The following is a 22952-nucleotide window of genomic DNA, read 5'->3' on the forward strand; positions in this document are numbered from 1 at the left end:
CAAACCTGTCATGTTTTTGGCCATTTTAAAGGTAATAAAGCCAGTTTGGTCACCTTATTTGTTGCTTTGTGGGGAACACAGATCAGCCACAACATTAAGACCACCTGTAGGACGGAGTTTAGTCCCACTGACGCTGAGTTTGGGAGTTTGGAGGAAGAAATGAAGAATCCAAACTGGAGCATCCAGAGATGGAAGGAATTCGTCTGCTGGTGGTTCTGATGCTGTGGCAGCTCTAAGATCATTTTTAACTGTAATTTATTGACAACTTCTCACAATTTAAAGAGCAACGTGGCTCTGAGTCATCTTTCCTGCATCAGGCTAATGTCAGGATCTGACCCCCTCCTGAGGTCTTCTGAGACCCGGACCACCCGACCAGGATGTTTGGAGGTGGACCGGGCGCCGCGTTGCTCTTTAACAGCCGTTTGTGTTTTCTAGCGTCTCGGATGTGGTTGTATTTTCATTTCCTGTCTGTGGGATTAAACAGCTGAAAGGATGAAGAGCTCAGGTCTCAGCGAGGCTGCAGGAAGGTGGACGAAGATGTTCAGTCTCTGTGAGGGAGGACTGCTGAATGAATGAATGAATGATGGAGAAAACAGCATCAAAGCACACAGGTGTATATTCCATTCCACTAATAAAGACAACAGAAACCAGAATGTGTGTCCTGTCTTTGTCTTCTGAGGTTAATGTGTTGTTAGGAAACACAAACAGGTCCTCACGGCTCCTCCCATCACACAGTCTTCCTAAAAAGAAACTAATAAAAATATCATAAATGAGTCAGTCTTTCCAATCAACTTCAGTCTAAAATATACATATAAATACTTATAACTAGTAGTTTTACATCATTCCACAGTTTTTTAGGGGTAAAACAAAAAAAAAAAAGAATAAAACAACTTCCATAAAACACATTTCAACGACTATTTGGTTACTATTATATTATTTTTTTTAAAATACATTATATAATAATATATATTATAATAATAATAATTCTTATTATTATTATTATTATTATTATTATTATTATTATTATATATCATGTTTGGATAATATGCTGGATGATGAAGAGGAAGAGGAGGAAGAACTCAGAGGATGGTTGAGTAGAAACTGGTGCGACGCTGACCCCTGGTGTCCAACATGTGTAACAGCAGCTGATGGAGCCGCATAAATTCCTGGTCCAGTTGTTTCTTGAGTGTTTCATTAAAAAAACTATAATCCAGGATCTGAATCAGCAGCAGAGTCGGTCCAGTTCTAAGGAGCTCAAAATGAATATTTTTTATTTTTCACCTCAGTGTGAACCCAGTTTCCCAAAGTAGTCTTTCTCCAGGATCCTGAAGGACTTTTCTTTGGATGTTTCTGCCCTTTGTTTCGTTCTCTGTCCAGATGATCCCACACTGCTTCAATAAAGCTGAGGTCCAGATTCTCGGCAGGATCCATCCTTCCATCAGACCTGTTAACGTCCGGGTTCTGGGAGGATCCATCCTTCCATCAGACCTGTTAACGTCCGGGTTCTGGGAGGATCCATCCTTCCATCAGACCTGTTAACGTCCGGGTTCTGGGAGGATCCATCCTTCCATCAGACCTGTTAACGTCCGGGTTCTGGGAGGATCCATCCTTCCATCAGACATGTTAACGTCAGGGTTCTGGGAGGATCCATCCCTCCATCAGACCCGTTTCCACTGATCTTCAGTCCAGTCCTTGCGTCAGGTGACATACTTCATCCTTTTCTCCATGTTTCCCTTCCTTAATAACGGTTTCTTGACAGACACGTTTCCATGGAGACCATTACTGATGAGGCTTCGGCCAACAGTAGCTGGATCAGCTAAAGGTCCAGATGTGTCTCTCAGGTCCTGGTTCAGGTCTTTGCTGGATTTCCTCCTTGGAATCGCCTTGTTGTCGTTAAAATCCTGTTTTCTGTCTGATCTTTGCTGGTTTTCACAGATGAAACTAAAGAAGTGAGAAGAAATGACGTCCTGGTGTCAGGCTGATGTTTGTCTTCACACCTGCCGAGTCTGAAGATGGCAGATCAGTTTCCTGTGAGGATGGAAACTGGTCTCATCATCATTTATTTAGCCTGAAATATTACTACTTTTCTATACACACACACACACACACACACACACACACACACACACACACACACACACACACACACACACATATAAATATATGTATATGTATATATAAGACAACATGTTCAAAAATGAAAATATTTAAAAAATGTAAAAACCATTTATTCAGGTGCAACAAAGAACTGTCTGTTCCCACCACATCAGTCCAGGTGATGGCAGACAGGTGATCTTTGAAAGTTTGAGGAAGAGCTATAAAACAACCCAGGAGTCCACATGATGGAACAGAAGTGATCCAGAGCTCAGAGGCCATGATCCAGACACAAGATCTTCACCTGGAATGTAGAAACAGATATTTTCAATTAATCCTTATCATTGTGAGATAAACTACTCACACATTGTAAATGGATCTAAAGTTCAACATTTTGTCTAAACAGTCCCCATTAGGAGGTTTCCGGACCCGGACCCGGACCCTTCTGTTGAAAACCTGCTGAGGACATGTTGGCTACCTTCCTGCTCTGATGTTACTGTGTCCTGCTGTGTGGAAACTCTGAGTCCGTTTTTACTCCTGATGTTTTCACTTGAAGTCACGTGACAACCGACTGAGCCAGAACACCTGTAAGGGAGGGGGAGGGGGGGAGTTCATGCATCAGGTGAGTCTCCTCCTCTTTTAGCTTCTGTTATCTCCCGTTTCCTCGTTTCTCTCACAGAACCGAGCTCCGTCCTGAACCGACGTACACAGGTAGGTAGTTTAAACCCGGATTAAAGGAACCAAAAGCAGCTCCCGGTTTCACCTGAGCCAGAAACACTTGTCGCAGCGCACCTGTTACCGCCATGACGGCCGGACGGTCGGACCAGTAGACCAGAGACCCAACCCAGGAGAAAGAAGCAGGAGAACCGGAACCTTATGGATCCGATGGAGTCAGAACAGAAGTTCGGTCTGAAACAGGTGAGTCCGGAACAGCTGTTACCTGAGATTGAAACCGCGCGTGCAGGCTTCTGCTGAGATACGGGGCTGTTGTGGGCTGGTTCTGGGGATTGTGCTGGGCTCGTTGTTGGATCAGAACCAGCAGATCGTTCAGCAACATAGTAGTTGAAGTTTTTATGGTGAAATGTGATAAATAATGCTGTTATCATGGATCATGGTGGATTTACCAGATAGAGTCTCTGAATAAAACTACATTTAGTGGCTGGATTGTAAACCTGCTGGACGGGATAGAAATGCTGGAAAACTTCTGTAGATCATCTAAAGGGTAAAATATCCGTCACATTTACCCCACAGAGATACACACCACCGCTCCTGGTGGAGGAGGAGGTGGACTTTGGTTAACACCACCGGCAGAGGAGGAGGCGGTAGACCTCGGGGGACCCGATGGAGGTTTAAGGGTTAATTATCTGAATCACCAAAGGCAAATATTTGCAAGGCAGGTTTATCTGTACATCATATTTCATGTACAAGTTCATTCAAATTGCTTTACATACAACATTAAATGCATCACATTGGGGAAGCAATAACAAGTGCAATAAATGCAAACTTTAAAATAAAATGAATTAAAAACAGAAAGAAAAAAGCTAAAATAGATAAAATAGAGATAAAGTTCCAGTGTGGGGAATTAACAGATAAAAATCAGCAAATAGAAAAGTTTTAACTCTGATGTAAAACTGCTGAGTCAGCAGACCTGCAGGTTTCTAGGAGTTTGTTCCACATGTGAGGAGCATAAAAGCTGAACGCTGCCTCTCCACGTTTAGTTCTGACTCTGGGAACAGAAAGTAGACCTGACCCTGATGACCTGAGGGATCTGATTGGTCCATAATGAACCAGAAGATCCTGAATGAATTCTGGTCCTAAACCATTCAGGTCTTTGTAAACTAACAGCAGGAAGTCAGTGTAAAGATCTGAGGACTGGAGGTCTAGGATCTACTTTCCTGGTCTTAGTGAGGACTGGAGGTCTAGGATCTACTTTCCTGGTCTTAGTGAGGACTGGATGCAGAGCGAAGCAGCAGAGCGAAGCATTGAAGCAGCAGAGTGAAGCAGGGAACAGAAGCAGGAAGGTCTGCTTTGCAGCGAGTAGGGGTGCTGTATGTGGTGCTTGATGTGGTTGTAGAGGAATAAATGACTATTTAAAGCTAATTTAGTGCTAGCATAGAACTTGAGTAGCACTGCTGCGTAGCTTCATGCTAATATCAGGTTAACAGTCTTACATAACATCAGTAGTTATGTATCAGTAGGAACAAAATCTCTTCTAGAAATGTGCAGCTACATGTCAGAATTTTTAAGGCTGAATATTTAGGAAGTTACTTTAAAATTTACTTCGAACTGGTGTAGTGATACTGGTGATACTGGTGATACTGATGATCCATGCAGGTCTGAAAAGACGTTTCTGTCTATGGGTGGCACAGTATGATGGATGATCTGTCTCTGAACAAGCTTTAACTAGTTTGTTTTCCATCCCAGAACCCTCCCTGTGATGAGCTTAGTGTTCCACGCCCCCTTGTTAGAAACTAAAACCAGTTCTGTCTCAACAGTTCTGAGAAAAGTCTGGGTGTACCCACCATGATTCCTGGTGCTGTGGAGGAGAACCAGTTTACTCCACATCTGCATCAATATTCCAGCTGCTTCCCTCCATTAACTTACCACAACCGTACAGGTTTAGTGTTCCTGGTAAAACATGCTGCAGCTACAGGACCATGAACAAGCTTTAGTTTATTTAAGGAACTTTAGAAGGTCTGAAACTGGTTTTAAATCCACAGAAAACAAAGTTTTTATAGTTTTATTAAAAGCTTGTTTGCAAAACTGTGACCCAGACTTTTTACGTCTGATGGAATCTGATCTGGGAATGTGGGTTGGTTAAAGCTTTCATTTAATGTCAGTATTTCTAATTTAGCTCAGAAACTCAAAGTAAAGATTGTTTTTTGTTTTTAGAAATAAATCATGCTTCACATTTTCTGCTTGTAGGAGCCACTTTTCTGTTTCCAGGCATGCAGCCGCCCCTCAGTCCAGCAAGCTTCGTGTTCCGTTTGAAACGTATTACTAACTTTTACCAGCAGCACTGGTAAAGGTTAATACTGCAGCACCGTTCTCTCTCTGTAGCTCCATCTGGCTGCTCTTGAATGAATTTTCCTATCATGCACCAAAGTCCTGGAATAGTCTCCAAAAACTCTGAAATCCAGATCAGTCCTGTCCTGAATGTCCACCGTCTGGGGTCAAACTGCTCTCTTATGTTATATCAGCCTCGTGTGATTTTAAAGTTTCATTTATAATATATATATAAAAGTTGATTTTAAAAACTTCTTTACAAAAAAAAACAACAAAGTTACAAACAACTGTTTACATGTTTTTCCAGTCCAGAAACCAGTTCCACTAAAAGTCAGGAGGGCGGTCGAGCCCGGGGGGAACTGAACCACTTCCAGTCATTTTCTGTTAGTTCTTCATTTGGTGGAAAGAGGACATGTGAGAGGCAGAAGTCCAGCTGACTGGTGGAACACGGTAAACCATCAGACTGGACCGGAATCATTTACATATTCACATCTTCCTGCTTCAGCTCTCTACTACCACCTTCATGATGCATCAACGCCTGCAGAGTCAGGCCGGGGTCGACTCGGAGCTGAAAACCTCCGGGTCAGTTATCCAGATCCCCAGAAGATTAAAGGTTTCCTGCTTCAAAACTTTGTTCTGTTTACACCATTGAGACGTTACAGCAGGTTTAAAATGACTCGGCTGGCTCCCCGTCTGCTTCAGGAGGGATTTTAAGCTTCTTTTCTAGTTTTTTCTAGCTTTTGTATTTATGAACTTTATATTTTATACCTGTTGCTTTATTGTGGTCTTACTGTCCATCCTTTATTTATTTTTAAGTCTAGTGTTTCCCTCCTTGCAGGGCGCTGCCTGCTCGTCTGCAGCCCCGTTACCGTGGTGATTGACCTTGTCTGGTTGGCTGGGGTCCCGCACTGCAGCCCTATGGCTGCGGTGCAGGACCCCAGCCTGCCCTGACCTGGGTGCTTCCTGTGGTCTTGTGTGTGCTGGATCCCAGCGTGAATAAGTTTACAGATGTTTTTCCCTCCAATAAAAAAGTGAAAGTTGTGGTTTTATTGCGCTGTGGGCAGAAACGTGTCTGAAGGATCAGAAACTTGTCAGCGACTTGTTCCAGATCAAACGCTGTTTTTCTGAATTTATCTGCAGGAAGCTAACGAAGATCCGCTCCTCCCCCCGAATCCGGATGGGGACCCCTCCATTGAGTTCCTGCAGGCGTCGGACAACAACGAGCTGGAGAAGGAACCGGGTCGCAGGAGGACGATGTGGATCGGCCTGGGTCTGCTGGCCTCGGCTGCCGCCCTGACCCTGGTGACCGGGCTGCTGGTGTGGCACTTCCACCGTAAGCTGCTGTCAATCAAACTGATACGAACCTGATAAAACTTTACAGATTTATGTCTTTGTTGCACAAGTTTCTTGTAAAACTTTAGTTCTGCTCAAACTTACCAAACATTCAGAGTATTTTAAGGACTTTAAGCCTTTAAGTTTGATTGTCTTTGTTTTTATTTTCTTCACTTTTTAGAACATAAGTCAGATTCAGAAATAATTTGTTAATCCCAGATGGAAATCAATGCTTTGCAGGGTCCTTAAGCCCTTATTGCCCAAAGTTATTAACAAAAAAAACCAAACAAAAAAAATTATACAGGGGAAAATAAAGTTAAAAACTAGAACAAAGTAAAACATTATTTAATATTAAATATAATTTAATTTAAGATATAAGGTGAAAGGGGGCGAGTCTGCTGTACATGACACATTAAAACTGACTGAAGAGGAATTTCCACAGTCACACCTCAGACCAGTTCCTCCACACGGTTGCTATAGAAACATGGAGGACAGGAATTCAACCGGTTCCTACTTTCTGTTTTCCACCAGTGAAACTGTGTGTGGGAGTGGGGTGTGACAGGTGACAGGTGACAGGTGTGTCCAGAACCAGCCGATGTTCAGCCTACTCATCCACATGTCCTACCTGCCTGCACATGCTCGTAACATGACATCATCATGTAAATGTGCGGGGAGGACACGCCCATTTGTCATCGCTACCCTCCAGTCTGTCTCCAACGGACCTCGTCAAAGAAACTAAGAACTTTTACTTCATTCATATTTTTGATGTACTTTCATAGAAATTTGAAGGCCTATATTTACACTATTTTATAGAGTAAATTTTATATTTATAGAGTTTTTTATTATTTTAAAAGCCTAATAGAAACAATCATTCTTATTGTGGATCATCCTGCCTGCAGAAATGTATAAACTATCCTACTTTTATAGCTTCATTTATACTGTCGCTGTGTCCTGCCTTCATGGATTTATATGGGTTAGTTATTGAATAAAAATTAAACCAAGAATGAGATTAATTAAACCAGGACAGTGTTAATATGCGAATGAGACCTGGACCAGTTCTTACTGGAAAGTTGGGCCCTGGCATAAAAACGTTTAAGAACCCCTGATTTAAAGAGACCAAATAACCTTAAAAGATTCATCAGCATCAACAGAACATGAAGGTCTGCATTGTTGTCATGGTGATGACGTGACCAACGCCATCGCTGGTGTTGATGCAGACAGGATTCACCTTGCATTTTAACAGAACCTTTGTGTTTCATCCACCTTAAACTCTGTTACCCTGGCAACGAGAGGCCAAAACGTGTCCCAGCATCGTTGGACCCTGAGTCCTGAATTCTGAGCATGCAGGACTCGAGGCTGAAAACCAGTTTTCTAAATTCATTACCAAACAATCAGGTGAGGAAGCAACCTGCCGGTGTTCTGTTGAAACGTGCTACCTCGTGCAGGACGACACATCTGATGAATCATTTTACTCTGTTTGTGTTGCCGTTCTGGTTCAGACATGGTCTCATACTGAGGAACATTCATGATTCATGGTGTTTAATGCTGCTGGTAAATGTGATGTTCTCCCGTGGTGTTGGCGGGATGGAGGGATGAATGAAGGGATGGAGGGATGAATGAAGGGATGGAGGGATGAATGAACGGGATGGAGGGATGAATGAAAGGGATGGAGGGATGAATGAACGGGATGGAGGGATGAATAAACGGGATGGAGGGATGAATGAACGGGATGGAGGGATGAATGAAGGGATGGAGGGATGAATGAAGGGATGGAGGGATGAATGAACGGGATGGAGGGATGAATGAACGGGATGGAGGGATGAATGAAAGGGATGGAGGGATGAATGAACGGGATGGAGGGATGAATAAACGGGATGGAGGGATGAATGAACGGGATGGAGGGATGAATGAAGGGATGGAGGGATGAATGAAGGGATGGAGGGATGAATGAACGGGATGGAGGGATGAATGAAAGGGATGGAGGGATGAATGAAGGGATGGAGGGATGAATGAAGGGATGGATGGATGAATGAAGGGATGGAGGGATGAATGAACGAGATGGAGCGATGAATGAAGGGATGGAGGGATGAATGAAGGGATGGAGGGATGAATGAACGGGATGGAGGGATGAATGAAAGGGATGGAGGGATGAATGAAGGGATGGAGGGATGAATGAAGGGATGGAGGGATGAATGAACGGGATGGAGGGATGAATGAAAGGGATGGAGGGATGAATAAACGGGATGGAGGGATGAATGAACGGGATGGAGGGATGAATGAAGGGATGGAGGGATGAATGAAGGGATGGAGGGATGAATGAACGGGATGGAGGGATGAATGAAGGGATGGATGGATGAATGAAGGGATGGATGGATGAATGAAGGGATGGAGGGATGAATGAACGAGATGGAGCGATGAATGAAGGGATGGAGGGATGAATGAACGAGATGGAGGGATGAATGAAGGGATGGAGGGATGAATGAACGGGATGGAGGGATGAATGAAAGGGATGGAGAGATGAATGAAGGGATGGAGGGATGAATGAAGGGATGGATGGATGAATGAAGGGATGGAGTGATGAATGAAGGGATGGAGTGATGAATGAAGGGATGGAGGGATGAATGAAGGGATGGATGGATGAATGAACGGGATGGAGTGATGAATGAAGGGATGGAGGGATGAATGAGCGGGATGGAGGGATGAATGAAGGGATGGAGGGATGAATGAACAGGATGGAGGGATGAATGAACGGGATGGAGGGATGAATAAACGGGATGGAGGGATGAATGAACGGGATGGAGGGATGAATGAACGGGATGGAGGGATGAATGAAGGGATGGAGGGATGAATGAACGGGATGGAGGGATGAATGAAAGGGATGGAGGGATGGATGGAGGGATGAATGAAGGCATGGAGGGATGAATGAAGGGATGGAGGGATGAATGAAGGGATGGATGGATGAATGAAGGGATGGAGGGATGAATGAACGAGATGGAGGGATGAATGAAGAGATGGAGTGATGAATGAAGGGATGGAGGGATGAATGAACGGGATGGAGGGATGAATGAAAGGGATGGAGAGATGAATGAAGGGATGGAGGGATGAATGAAGGGATGGATGGATGAATGAAGGGATGGAGTGATGAATGAAGGGATGGAGTGATGAATGAAGGGATGGAGGGATGAATGAAGGGATGGATGGATGAATGAACGGGATGGAGTGATGAATGAAGGGATGGAGGGATGAATGAGCGGGATGGAGTGATTAATGAAGGGATGGAGGGATGAATGAAAGGGATGGAGTGATGAATGAAGGGATGGAGGGATGAATGAAAGGGATGGAGTGATGAATGAAGGGTTGGATGGATGAATGAAGGGATGGAGGGATGAATGAAGGGATGGAGGGATGAATGAAAGGGATGGAGTGATGAATGAAGGGTTGGATGGATGAATGAAGGGATGGAGGGATGAATGAAGGGATGGAGTGATGAATGAAGGGTTGGATGGATGAATGAAGGGATGGAGGGATGAATGAAGGGATGGAGTGATGAATAAACGGGATGGATGGATGAATGAAGGGATGGAGGGATGAATGAAGGGATGGAGGGATGAATGAAGGGATGGAGGGATGAATGAAAGGGATGGAGGGATGAATGAAGGGTTGGATGGATGAATGAAGGGATGGAGGGATGAATGAAGGGATGGAGTGATGAATAAACGGGATGGATGGATGAATGAAGGGATGGAGGGATGAATGAAGGGATGGAGGGATGAATGAAAGGGATGGAGGGATGAATGAAAGGGATGGAGGGATGAATGAAGGGATGGAGTGATGAATAAACGGGATGGATGGATGAATGAAGGGATGGAGGGATGAATGAACGGATGGAGGGATGAATGAACGGATGGAGGGATGAATGAACGGATGGAGGGATGAATGAAGGGATGGAGTGATGAATAAACGGGATGGATGGATGAATGAAGGGATGGAGGGATGAATGAACGGATGGAGGGATGAATGAACGGATGGAGGGATGAATGAACGGATGGAGGGATGAATGAAGGGATGGAGGGATGAATGAAGGGATGGAGGGATGAATGAACGGATGGAGGGATGAATGAAGGGATGGAGTGATGAATGAACGGGATGGAGTTATTAATGAAGGGATGGAGTGATGAATGAACGGGATGGATGGATGAATGAAGGGATGGAGGGATGAATGAAGGGATGGAGTGATGAATGAACGGGATGGAGTGATGAATGAAGGGATGGAGTGATGAATGAACGGGATGGAGTGATGAATGAAGGGATGGAGGGATGAATGAAGGGATGGAGGGATGAATGAACGGGATGGAGGGATGAATGAAAGGGATGGAGGGATGAATGAACGGGATGGAGGGATGAATAAACGGGATGGAGGGATGAATGAACGGGATGGAGGGATGAATGAAGGGATGGAGGGATGAATGAAGGGATGGAGGGATGAATGAACGGGATGGAGGGATGAATGAAAGGGATGGAGGGATGAATGAAGGGATGGAGGGATGAATGAAAGGGATGGAGAGATGAATAAAGGGATGGATGGATGAATGAAGGGATGGAGTGATGAATGAAGGGATGGAGTGATGAATGAAGGGATGGATGGATGAATGAACGGGATGGAGTGATGAATGAAGGGATGGAGGGATGAATGAGCGGGATGGAGGGATGAATGAAGGGATGGAGGGATGAATGAACGGGATGGAGTGATTAATGAAGGGATGGAGGGATGAATGAACGGGATGGAGTGATTAATGAAGGGATGGAGGGATGAATGAAAGGGATGGAGGGATGAATTAAGGGTTGGATGGATGAATGAAGGGATGGAGGGATGAATGAAAGGGATGGAGGGATGAATGAAGGGTTGGATGGATGAATGAAGGGATGGAGGGATGAATGAAGGGATGGAGTGATGAATAAACGGGATGGATGGATGAATGAAGGGATGGAGGGATGAATGAAGGGATGGAGGGATGAATGAACGGATGGAGGGATGAATGAAGGGATGGAGGGATGAATGAACGGATGGAGGGATGAATGAAGGGATGGAGTGATGAATGAACGGGATGGAGTGATTAATGAAGGGATGGAGTGATGAATGAACGGGATGGATGGATGAATGAAGGGATGGAGGGATGAATGAAGGGATGGAGTGATGAATGAACGGGATGGAGTGATGAATGAAGGGATGGAGTGATGATTGAACGGGATGGAGTGATGAATGAACGGGATGGAGTGATGAATGAAGGGATGGAGGGATGAATGAAGGGATGGGGGGATGAATGAACGGGATGCAGTGATGAATGAAGGGATGGAGGGATGAATGGAGGGATGAATGAACGGGATGGAGTGATGAATGAAGGGAGGGAGTGATGAATGAACGGGATGGAGTGATGAATGAAGGGATGGAGGGATGAATGAACGGGATGGAGGGATGAATGAAGGGATGGAGTGATGAATGAAGGGATGGAGGGATGAATGAACGGGATGGAGTGATTAATGAAGGGATGGAGTGATGAATTAACGGGATGGATGGAAGAATGAAGGGATGGAGGGATGAATGAAGGGATGGAGTGATGAATTAACGGGATGGATGGAAGAATGAAGGGATGGAGGGATGAATGAAGGGATGGAGGGATGAATGAAGGGATGGAGTGATGAATGAACGGGATGTAGTGATGAATGAAGGGATGTAGTGATGAATGAACGGGATGGAGTGATGAATGAACAAGATGGAGGGATGAATGAAGGGATGGAGTGATGAATGAAGGGATGGATGGATGAATGAAATGATGGAGGGATGAATGAACGGGATGGAGTGATGAATGAAGGGATGAATGAAGGGATGGAGAGATGAATGAAGGGATGGAGTGATGACTGAAGGGATGGAGTGATGAATGAACGGGATGGAGTGATGAATGAAGGGATGGAGGGATGAATGAACGGGATGGAGGGATGAATGAAGGGATGGAGGGATGAATGAAGGGATGGAGTGATGAATGAAGGGATGGTGGGATGAATGAACGGGATGGAGGGATGAATGAAGGGATGGAGTGATGAATGAAGGGATGGAGGGATAAATGAAGGGATGGAGGGATGAATGAACGGGATGGAGGGAAGAATGAACGGGATGGAGGGATGAATGAACTGGATGGAGGGATGAATGAAGGGATGGAGTGATGAATGAACGGGATGGAGGGATGAATGAAGGGATGCAGTGATGAATGAAGGGATGGAGGGATGAATGAACGGGATGGAGGGATGAATGAAGGGATGGAGTGATGAATGAAGGGATGGAGGGATGAATGAAGGGATGGAGGGATGAATGAACGGGATGGAGGGATGAATGAACGAGATGGAGTGATGAATGAAGGGATGGATGGATGAATGAGGGGATGGAGGGATGAATGAAGGGATGGAGTGATGAATGAAGGGATGGATGGATGAATGAACGGGATGGAGGGATGAATGAACGGGATGGAGGGATGAATGAAGGGATGGAGTGATGAATGAAGGGATGTAGTGATGAATGAAGGGATGGATGGATGAATGAAGGGATGGAGTGATGAATGAAGGGATGGATGGATGAATGAAGGGATGGAGGGATGAATGAAGGGATGGAGTGATGAATGAAGGGATGGATGGATGAATGAAGGGATGGAGGGATGAATGAACGAGATGGAGCGATGAATGAAGGGATGGAGGGATGAATGAACGAGATGGAGGGATGAATGAAGAGATGGAGTGATGAATGAAGGGATGGAGGGATGAATGAACGGGATGGAGGGATGAATGAAAGGGATGGAGAGATGAATGAAGGGATGGAGGGATGAATGAAGGGATGGATGGATGAATGAAGGGATGGAGTGATGAATGAAGGGATGGAGTGATGAATGAAGGGATGGAGGGATGAATGAAGGGATGGATGGATGAATGAACGGGATGGAGTGATGAATGAAGGGATGGAGGGATGAATGAGCGGGATGGAAGGATGAATGAAGGGATGGAGGGATGAATGAACGGGATGGAGTGATTAATGAAGGGATGGAGGGATGAATGAAAGGGATGGAGGGATGAATGAACGGGATGGAGTGATTAATGAAGGGATGGAGGGATGAATGAAAGGGATGGAGGGATGAATGAAGGGTTGGATGGATGAATGAAGGGATGGAGGGATGAATGAAAGGGATGGAGGGATGAATGAAGGGTTGGATGGATGAATGAAGGGATGTAGTGATGAATGAAGGGATGTAGTGATGAATGAAGGGATGGAGTGATTAATGAAGGGATGGAGTGATGAATGAACGGGATGGATGGATGAATGAAGGGATGGAGGGATGAATGAAGGGATGGAGGGATGAATGAACGGATGGAGGGATGAATGAAGGGATGGAGGGATGAATGAAGGGATGGAGGGATGAATGAACGGATGGAGGGATGAATGAAGGGATGGAGTGATGAATGAACGGGATGGAGTGATGAATGAACGGGATGGATGGATGAATGAAGGGATGGAGTGATGAATGAACGGGATGGAGTGATGAATGAACGGGATGGAGTGATGAATGAAGGGATGTAGTGATGAATGAACGGGATGGAGGGATGAATGAAGGGATGGAGTGATGAATGAAGGGATGGAGGGATGAATGAACGGGATGCAGTGATGAATGAAGGGATGGAGGGATGAATGGAGGGATGAATGAACGGGATGGAGTGATGAATGAAGGGAGGGAGTGATGAATGAACGGGATGGAGTGATGAATGAAGGGATGGAGGGATGAATGAAGGGATGGAGTGATGAATGAAGGGATGGAGTGATGAATGAAGGGATGGAGGGATGAATGAAGGGATGGAGTGATGAATGAAGGGATGGAGTGATGAATGAACGGGATGGAGTGATGAATGAAGGGATGGAGGGATGAATGAAGGGATGGAGTGATGAATGAAGGGATGGATGGATGAATGAAGGGATGGAGTGATGAATGAAGGGATGGATGGATGAATGAAGGGATGGATGGATGAATGAAGGGATGGAGGGATGAATGAAGGGATGGAGGGATGAATGAACGGGATGGAGGGATGAATGAAGGGATGGAGTGATGAATGAACGGGATGGATGGATGAATGAAGGGATGGATGGATGAATGAAGGGATGGAGGGATGAATGAAGGGATGGAGGGATGAATGAACGGGATGGAGGGATGAATGAAGGGATGGAGGGATGAATGAACGGGATGGAGGGATGAATGAAGGGATGGAGGGATGAATGAAGGGATGGATGGATGAATGAAGGGATGGAGTGATGAATGAAGGGATGGAGTGATGAATGAGCGGGATGGAGGGATGAATGAAGGGATGGAGGGATGAATGAACGGGATGGAGGGATGAATGAAGGGATGGATGGATGAATGAAGGGATGGAGGGATGAATGAAGGGATGTAGTGATGAATGAAGGGATGGAGTGATGAATGAAGGGATGGAGTGATGAATGAAGCGATGTAGTGATTAATGAAGGGATGGAGTGATGAATGAAGGGATGGAGTGATGAATGAAGGGATGGAGGGATGAATGAAGGGATGGAGTGATGAATGAACGGGATGGAGTGATTAATGAAGGGATGGAGTGATGAATGAACGGGATGGATGGATGAATGAAGGGATGGAGGGATGAATGAAGGGATGGAGTGATGAATGAACGGGATGGAGTGATGAATGAAGGGATGGAGTGATGAATGAACGAGATGGAGCGATGAACGAAGGGATGGAGTGAGGAATGAAGGGATGGATGGATGAATGAAGGGATGGAGGGATGAATGAACGGGATGGAGTGATGAATGAAGGGATGGAGTGATGAATGAACGGGATGGAGTGATGAATGAAGGGATGGAGGGATGAATGAAGGGATGGAGTGATGAATGAACGGGATGGAGTGATTAATGAAGGGATGGAGTGATGAATTAACGGGATGGATGGAAGAATGAAGGGATGGAGGGATGAATGAAGGGATGGAGTGATGAATTAACGGGATGGATGGAAGAATGAAGGGATGGAGGGATGAATGAAGGGATGGAGGGATGAATGAAGGGATGGAGTGATGAATGAACGGGATGTAGTGATGAATGAAGGGATGTAGTGATGAATGAACGGGATGGAGTGATGAATGAACAAGATGGAGGGATGAATGAAGGGATGGAGTGATGAATGAAGGGATGGATGGATGAATGAAATGATGGAGGGGTGAATGAACGGGATGGAGTGATGAATGAAGGGATGGAGAGATGAATGAAGGGATGGAGTGATGAATGAAGGGATGGAGTGATGAATGAATGGGATGGAGTGATGAATGAAGGGATGGAGGGATGAATGAAGGGATGGATGGATGAATGAAGGGATGGAGGGATGAATGAACGGGATGGAGGGATGAATGAAGGGATGGAGGGATGAATAACCGGGATGGAGGGATGAATGAAGGGATGGATGGATGAATGAAGGGATGGAGTGATGAATGAAGGGATGGAGGGATGAATGAGCGGGATGGAGGGATGAATGAAGGGATGGAGGGATGAATGAACGGGATGGAGGGATGAATGAAGGGATGGATGGATGAATGAAGGGTTGGATGGATGAATGAAGGGATGGAGGGATGAATGAAGGGATGGAGTGATGAATGAAGGGATGTAGTGATGAATGAAGGGATGGAGTGATGAATGAAGCGATGGAGTGATGAATGAAGGGATGGAGTGATGAATGAAGGGATGGAGTGATGAATGAAAGGGATGGAGCGATGAATGAAAGGGATGGAGCGATGAATGAACGTTGATGTAGTGAGGGATCCGTTCTGGCCTTCCTGACGTTCAGGATGACTTGTTTAGTTTTTGTCGTGTTCAGGGGGAGGTTTAGTTTTTGTCGTGTTCAGGGGGAGGTTTAGTTTTTGTCGTGTTCAGGGGGAGGTTTAGTTTTTTTCTTGTTCGGGGGGAGGTTTAGTTTTTGTCGTGTTCAGGGGGAGGTTTAGTTTTTGTCGTGTTCAGGGGGAGGTTTAGTTTTTGTCTTGTTCGGGGGGAGGTTTAGTTTTCGTCTTGTTCGGGGGGAGGTTTAATTTTTGTCTTGTTCGGGGGGAGGTTTAGTTTTTGTCGTGTTCAGGGGGAGGTTTAGTTTTTGTCGTGTTCGGGGGGAGGTTTAGTTTTTGTCTTGTTCAGGGGGAGGTTTAGTTTTTGTCGCGTTCAGGGGGAGGTTTAGTTTTTGTCTTGTTCGGGAGGAGGTTTAGTTTTTGTCTTGTTCAGGGGGAGGTTTAGTTTTTGTCGTGTTCAGGGGGAGGTTTAGTTTTTGTCGTGTTCGGGGGGAGGTTTAGTTTTTGTCTTGTTCAGGGGGAGGTTTAGTTTTTGTCGTGTTCAGGGGGAGGTTTAGTTTTTGTCTTGTTCGGGGGGAGGTTTAGTTTTTGTCTTGTTCGGGGGAGGTTTAGTTTTTGTCTTGTTCAGGGGGTGGTTTAGTTTTTGTCTTGTTCGGGGGGAGGTTTAGTTTTTGTCGTGTTCAGGGGGAGGTTTAGTTTTTGTCGTGTTCAGGGGGAGGTTTAGTTTTTGTCGTGTTCAGGGGGAGGTTTAGTTTTTGTCTTGTTCAGGGGGAGGTTTAGTTTTTGTCGTGTTCAGGGGGAGGTTAGGTTTTTGTTGTGTTCGGTGGGAGGTTTAGTTTTTGTCTTGTTCAGGGGGAGGTTTAGTTTTTGTCGTGTTCAGGGGGAGGTTTAGTTTTTGTCTTGTTCGGGGGGAGGTTTAGTTTTTGTCTTGTTTGGGGGGAGGTTTAGTTTTTGTCTTGTTCAGGGGGAGGTTTAGTTTTTGTCGTGTTCAGGGGGAGGTTTAGTTTTTGTCTTGTTCAGGGGGAGGTTTAGTTTTTGTCTTGTTCGGGGGGAGGTTTAGTTTTTGTCGTGTTCAGGGGGAGGTTTAGTTTTTGTCGTGTTCAGGGGGAGGTTTAGTTTTTGTCTTGTTCGGGGGGTGGTTTAGTTTTTGTCGTGTTCAGGGGGAGGTTTAGTTTTTGTCGTGTTCGGGGGTAGGTTTAGTTTTTGTCGTGTTCAGGGGGAGGTTTAGTTTTTGTCGTGTTCAGGGGGAGGTTTAGTTTTTGTCGTGTTCAGGGGGAGGTTTAGTTTTTGTCTTGTTCGGGGGGAGGTTTAGTTTTTGTCGTGTTCAGGGGGAGGTTTAGTTTTTGTCGTGTTCGGGGGGAGGTTTAGTTTTTGTCGTGTTCAGGGGGAGGTTTAGTTTTTGTCTTGTTCGGGGGGAGGTTTAGTTTTTGTCGTGTTCGGGGGTAGGTTTAGTTTTTGTCGTGTTCAGGGGGAGGTTTAGTTTTTGTCGTGTTCGGGGGGAGGTTTAGTTTTTGTCGTGTTCAGGGGGAGGTTTAGTTTTTGTCGTGTTCGGGGGGAGGTTTAGTTTTTGTCGTGTTCAGTGGTGTTCAGTTCTCTGAGCACCACGTTGAGCCGGTTGAATTTTCCGTTTCTGGAGATTTATTTTTATGAAATCTGGATTTTTTTCCATAGCTAGTTAGTAGCAGACGTCGCCCTCCCTCCACACCAGAACGGTGTTTGTCTGACAGACTTTCAGTGACGTGGTCCTTCACTCACTCCTGGGATTTAGCTGCAGTGAGAAATGTTCTCCACGAGATGCAGAAGTCAACTTTAGCAAACAAACTCTAGTTAAGAGACAACCTTCATCAGAGGAATTATTCCTGCAGTGGATCCTGTACGATAAGGATCCCGATGGAAAGAGATCACGGCTGCATATTTTTATGTAAGATATGAAGTTGTTTAAATGGTGGAAAAGCTACGACATTACATGCTTTATTTTAGCTGGTATTCATTTATATTGTTATAATGTTTTTAATAAATTTAATGTAAAAAAATGTGAAAGAAAAAAAATTATTAAAATCGGATTTGGTTATAAAAAATCTGAGATTTTATTTTTAGGCCATAGGCCCAGCTCTAGGCTCAATACACAACCTTGAAGGGAACCAGTGGCGAGTGTGAGGGTGGAGGAGAGTTGGGGGTCGAGTTTGGCGGATTGTGGGTGGTCAGTTAAGAAGTCTTTAATCCACTGGCAAGTGAGGAGGAGAGGCTCAGATCCAGGAGTTTCTGCACCAGGATCTCTGGGATGATGATGGTTCAAGGCTGAGCGGAAGTCCAGGAAGAGGTTTGCACAGCTTCCCCGATGCTGCGGGTGACTCAGTGCAGAGTGGTGATCGTGTCATCTGTCGATCAGATGACGCCTATAGATCAGTTCGCCCTCTAGGCATGACCACAGGCCTGTAGTCCTTGAGGCTGTTTTTCTGGGACGGGGATGATGGTTGAGGTTTCGATGCTGCTTTGTGACGGGGACAGGTTGAAGATGGTGGTGAAAACTCAGTCAGTTGGTCAGCACACGTCCTTGCCTGGCAAACCGTTGAGGCCTGCTACCTTCTTAGGGTTCACCATCTTTAGCACAAGTCTCACCTCCTGCTGCTGTAGTGCCGTTGTGCTGTGGTGGGTAGTGGTGGTGGAGGTGGCTGCTGGGGGTGTTTGATCAGTTTTGTATTAGTTTATTACAGTGATTATGGTTTGGGTTGGTCACATGGTTGTGGGCGGTGGTTCTCTAGTTTAATTAAGACACCTGTGATGTGTGTGTGTGTGGTCTGGTAGAGAGAGGGTGTGTTGGTCGTAGTATTCTTTGTTGACCGCCACCTTAGTTAATCGCTGTGATTTATTTCTTTGTTTTGAATTAAGTTACACGTTGTATTAAGTTAAATTTATTCTTTTTCAATAAAGTTATAAAACGTATAATTTGGGATCTCAGCGGATTTTTTTATGTGCACGTCGGACAAAGAGGAAAGGCCCAACTTCAGCCTCTGGGTGACTTTTTTTTGGTGGTTTTTGAAGTCATCACAGATAGTTTTAGTCAAATAAAAAAAAGTATTAGTTTTTAACAAATGAATTTAGGTCAATAATACATATTAAAAAGTGGAATCAAGGTTGACAGGTTATAAGAATTAATTCATAAAACAAGTTAACTTTAATGCTTTTACATAATAACCAGGTCCTTTACCAGACTGGAAGCTTTAGCCGAGACTTTCCCACCAACATGGAAGCGATGCTGACGTGTTTTACTTACCTGCTGCTGGACAGAAACCTTTTATTTCTATATTTAACCTTTTTTCAGGAATTGATGCCCGACTTCATCATACAAACATGTCACACAAGAAAATAGCAGATCTATAAGTTCAACATAGAGCAACACTGAGCTTGTTGTTTGGTTATTTTCATCAATAATTACTAAATTAAAAGGAATGTTTTTAGACTTAGAAGGTTTCCAACCAGCAGCAGATACTTTATGATCCACTAAGGATGGTGCTTTGCACAGATAAAGTCCTAACTATGGAATCAATTACTTCTAAAAAGCAAAGAGCAACAACATCCTGATTTTGGTAACTGTGGCTTTATTTCTGAGAATTTTCTGAAGTGTAAAACTCCACCCTGAACACACACATGTCCAAAATATGAGCAAAGGATGAGGAACACATGCTGAACGTGACCTGGTCTGCCAGTGGAATTATTATAGTTAAAATATGTCCATTTATTGTTTCATCGCTCCCACCGAACCCCTTCGTCCTTGCTGCCGCCATGATTCATCTATGAACGAATGAACTGCTCGTCTGTCTGTGCTGCAGGTCTGCTGGTGGGCGTGGCCAAGGTGCAGCAGCATTGTGATTGACAGATTGAGCTCAGAACAGGCAGAAATGTCGTGTTTTTAATGTCGAACAATCAGCCCTTGAACATTTTCGTCTCGTCAACAAAATCTTACCAACGTCTCGTCATATTTTCGTCATCAGAGCCATTTTAAGCTCGTCACCGTCTCGTTATCGTCATGAAAAAAAAGGTTTGCCAACAAAATAAATTCATCATCGTCATCGTCGCTGAAAACAACTCTGGTGTCAGCAAGGCATCAGTCCTAGTAGTCACCTGACTACGGTTTCTGTAGTTGGTTTTTTTATTTGATCCCTGCCACATCCTCCTGAGGTCATTCTCAGCGAAGTAGTCCTCACTCTTCCTCTTGTAGGCTGCCTTGGCCACCCTGATGCCTCTTTGGAGGGCCGAACTGTACAGGGGCCAATACTTGTCCCTTGAAAGCAGTGTTGCATCTCTTCAGGAGTGATTGTACTTCGCTGTTCATCATGGTTTCTGGTTTTGAAAGACCTCACCTGTCAGAGTCCAGAAGAGGTCCAGATGTATTGCAGCCAACCCCACCCACTTGGGCAATGCTTGTTTGTTCCGCTTCCATCAGGAAAGCTGGACAGGAACAATAAAACCAGACAGACAGATTCAGAGACGGCCTCTTCCCCAGAGCTGTGGAAGCAGCTGCCCTGTCACCTTCATGTGTTTCAGCACACTGATGTTTATTTGTGACTCCAGACTTTGTTCTTTGTTCTTTAACTGAATAAAAAGCTAGAAACAGACTTCCTGTGTGATTGGTGAGTGTTTCTTTGTGTTGGAGCTGCTGTAACATCTTCAACCTTCAGCTGTACATAAAGTTTTTTAACTGTCCATCCCATCAGTGCGCAGCGACGTCAGGGTGAAGAAACTTTACATCGGCTCCTTGGGGATCAGTAACCAGGCCTTCTTGGCCGAGCACGAGGATCCCAGCAGTCATCAGTTCAAGAAACTGGCTGATCTGGTCAACCAGCAGGTGAGACCCAACAGCCCCGGAGCATCATGGGAGTTCACCTCACTGTGGTTGTGATGGGGGAAGTGAGCTAATGAGATGTGACCTTTTCTCTTTCAGCTCCATCTGATATACTCCAAAAACCTGGTGTTGTCCAAATACTTCCGAGGCTCCACGGTCCAGGCCTTCAGGTACACTCCCACCCACTTCCTGCTCCAACATGAAGCCAGTTTTAGAGGCGTTGGTTTGAGTTTCAGACAGGGTCCAGCCAGCTACTGTTTTCTCTCAGAATAAAGTCTGGATCTGTGTGTGTTGCTTCAGTGAGGGAGATGGCAGCGACGGCATCATGGCATATTATGAGTCAGAGTTCGAAGTTCCCGTCCCCCAGCAGACCTCGCTGGATGAAGCCATCGAGTCCCTGGAGCCGCCAGAGGAAAGTCAGCAGGGCCGACAGGGACGACTACTGCTGAAACCCAAAGACCTTCTGGACGTCAGCAGCGTCACGTCTGGAGGTTTGACCATTTTCCATCCTTTCTTTCCAACTTCATGAAACTCAGCTCCAACTTTGATGCCATTTTATGCCATTAGGATGAATGAAATGAATGAAAAAGGTTCATCTCTTCATCACAAGGTCTATTTTCTGCCTCCTGTCTGAAATGACATCCCCAAAATAAAGTGTCTTCACAACTACCACGGCTGTATGTATAAAACTGGTCTCTACAGAAAGCTGAGACATGTGAGATTACTACAGATGGGTCAGATTTAAGATAAGTTACTGTGTGAGGGTAAATTCACTTGGAACACAGTAGGAAATCTAAACGTTATCTCTTCCTAAAAGAAAACCACATTACTTTCATTGAAAACCAGAGAAAAGCAGCCCAGTTCATCTTGGAATGAGTGAAGTAATGATCATTTTCAATCGGATTTTTGGAAAATGCTCCACTGAAACGGCTCTAGTGAAGTTTCCAGTGATGTGATGATGTTTGCGGACTCTGGTCCTTAAACAGTTTTGGTTTTACTGGATTTAATACCTGCTTTTGATTCGATCAGAGATGAGGTTTTATGGATCTGTCCTCCAGTGGTTTTCCTCATATATAAAAGGAAGAACCTTTAATGTTGTTATCAACAATGTAATGTCTGATGTCTCCAACCTGTCTTGTGGCGCTGCACAGGCTTCTGTTCTTGGTCCTGTTTTTTATATATTTATTTATTTTGTACCTGATTCCCTTTGGTCATCTGATTTGTGGTTTAAAAATGTGTCTTATCATTTTTATGCTGATGATATTCAGTTGTATTGTTCTCTCAATAAGTCAGAGTTTCACTTTTTGTTGGTGCTCCTGGAATGTTTTTGATGTCTTACATCAAAAACTGGCTCTCTTAAAATTACCTTCAGATAAATTCAAGCAAAACAGAAACTGATAATGGCTACTGATAAAAAGATCCACCTGATCAAAAACCATCTTGATACGCTGGGCTCATAGTCTTAGGAATGAGTAAAGTAATATCTGAGGAGTAACTGTGGTACAGTAGAAGGTAAAAGTGAACCTGAGCAGGTTTCCAGGTGTTTTAATAGAGGTGTTATGCAGGTAAAAGCCATCGGTCAATAATGATGATGATGATGAGGGACATCTCTATCAATGGTCAGAGTCAGGAGGATCCAGGGATATCCACACATTTACCTTAGAACCACCGTGAGGATCCAGACAGAATCCTCCTCTTCCCAAATCTGAGCTGAGTAAATCCTTCTGTCTTGTTTTCAGCTCTGGATCCTCGATTGACCAAGACCTCGATATCTGGTGAGAACTTTGTCTGT

At 44.7% G+C, this 22952-nt stretch overlaps 1 protein-coding gene across 2 annotated transcripts in view; it reads left to right on the forward strand.

The window, feature by feature from the left end:
• Positions 1-2752: 2752 nt before the first annotated feature.
• Positions 2753-22952, forward strand: part of LOC121652324 (suppressor of tumorigenicity 14 protein homolog) — a 35598-nt gene continuing 15398 nt past the window's right edge. The window contains exons 1-7 of one of the 2 annotated variants that reach the window (XM_042005050.1): positions 2773-2805; positions 2882-3012; positions 6241-6433; positions 21033-21163; positions 21260-21330; positions 21461-21651; positions 22900-22935. In XM_042005050.1, the coding sequence (XP_041860984.1) occupies positions 2971-3012; positions 6241-6433; positions 21033-21163; positions 21260-21330; positions 21461-21651; positions 22900-22935 (664 nt within the window). In that variant the 5' untranslated portion in view covers positions 2773-2805; positions 2882-2970. Of the gene's footprint in view, positions 3013-6240; positions 6434-21032; positions 21164-21259; positions 21331-21460; positions 21652-22899; positions 22936-22952 lie in introns of both variants that reach the window. The other variant, XM_042005049.1, reaches the window with a different exon arrangement.

The sequence above is a fragment of the Melanotaenia boesemani genome, chromosome 13, assembly GCF_017639745.1.
Source record: "Melanotaenia boesemani isolate fMelBoe1 chromosome 13, fMelBoe1.pri, whole genome shotgun sequence".
In the NCBI taxonomy this organism is placed as follows: Eukaryota; Metazoa; Chordata; class Actinopteri; order Atheriniformes; family Melanotaeniidae; genus Melanotaenia; species Melanotaenia boesemani.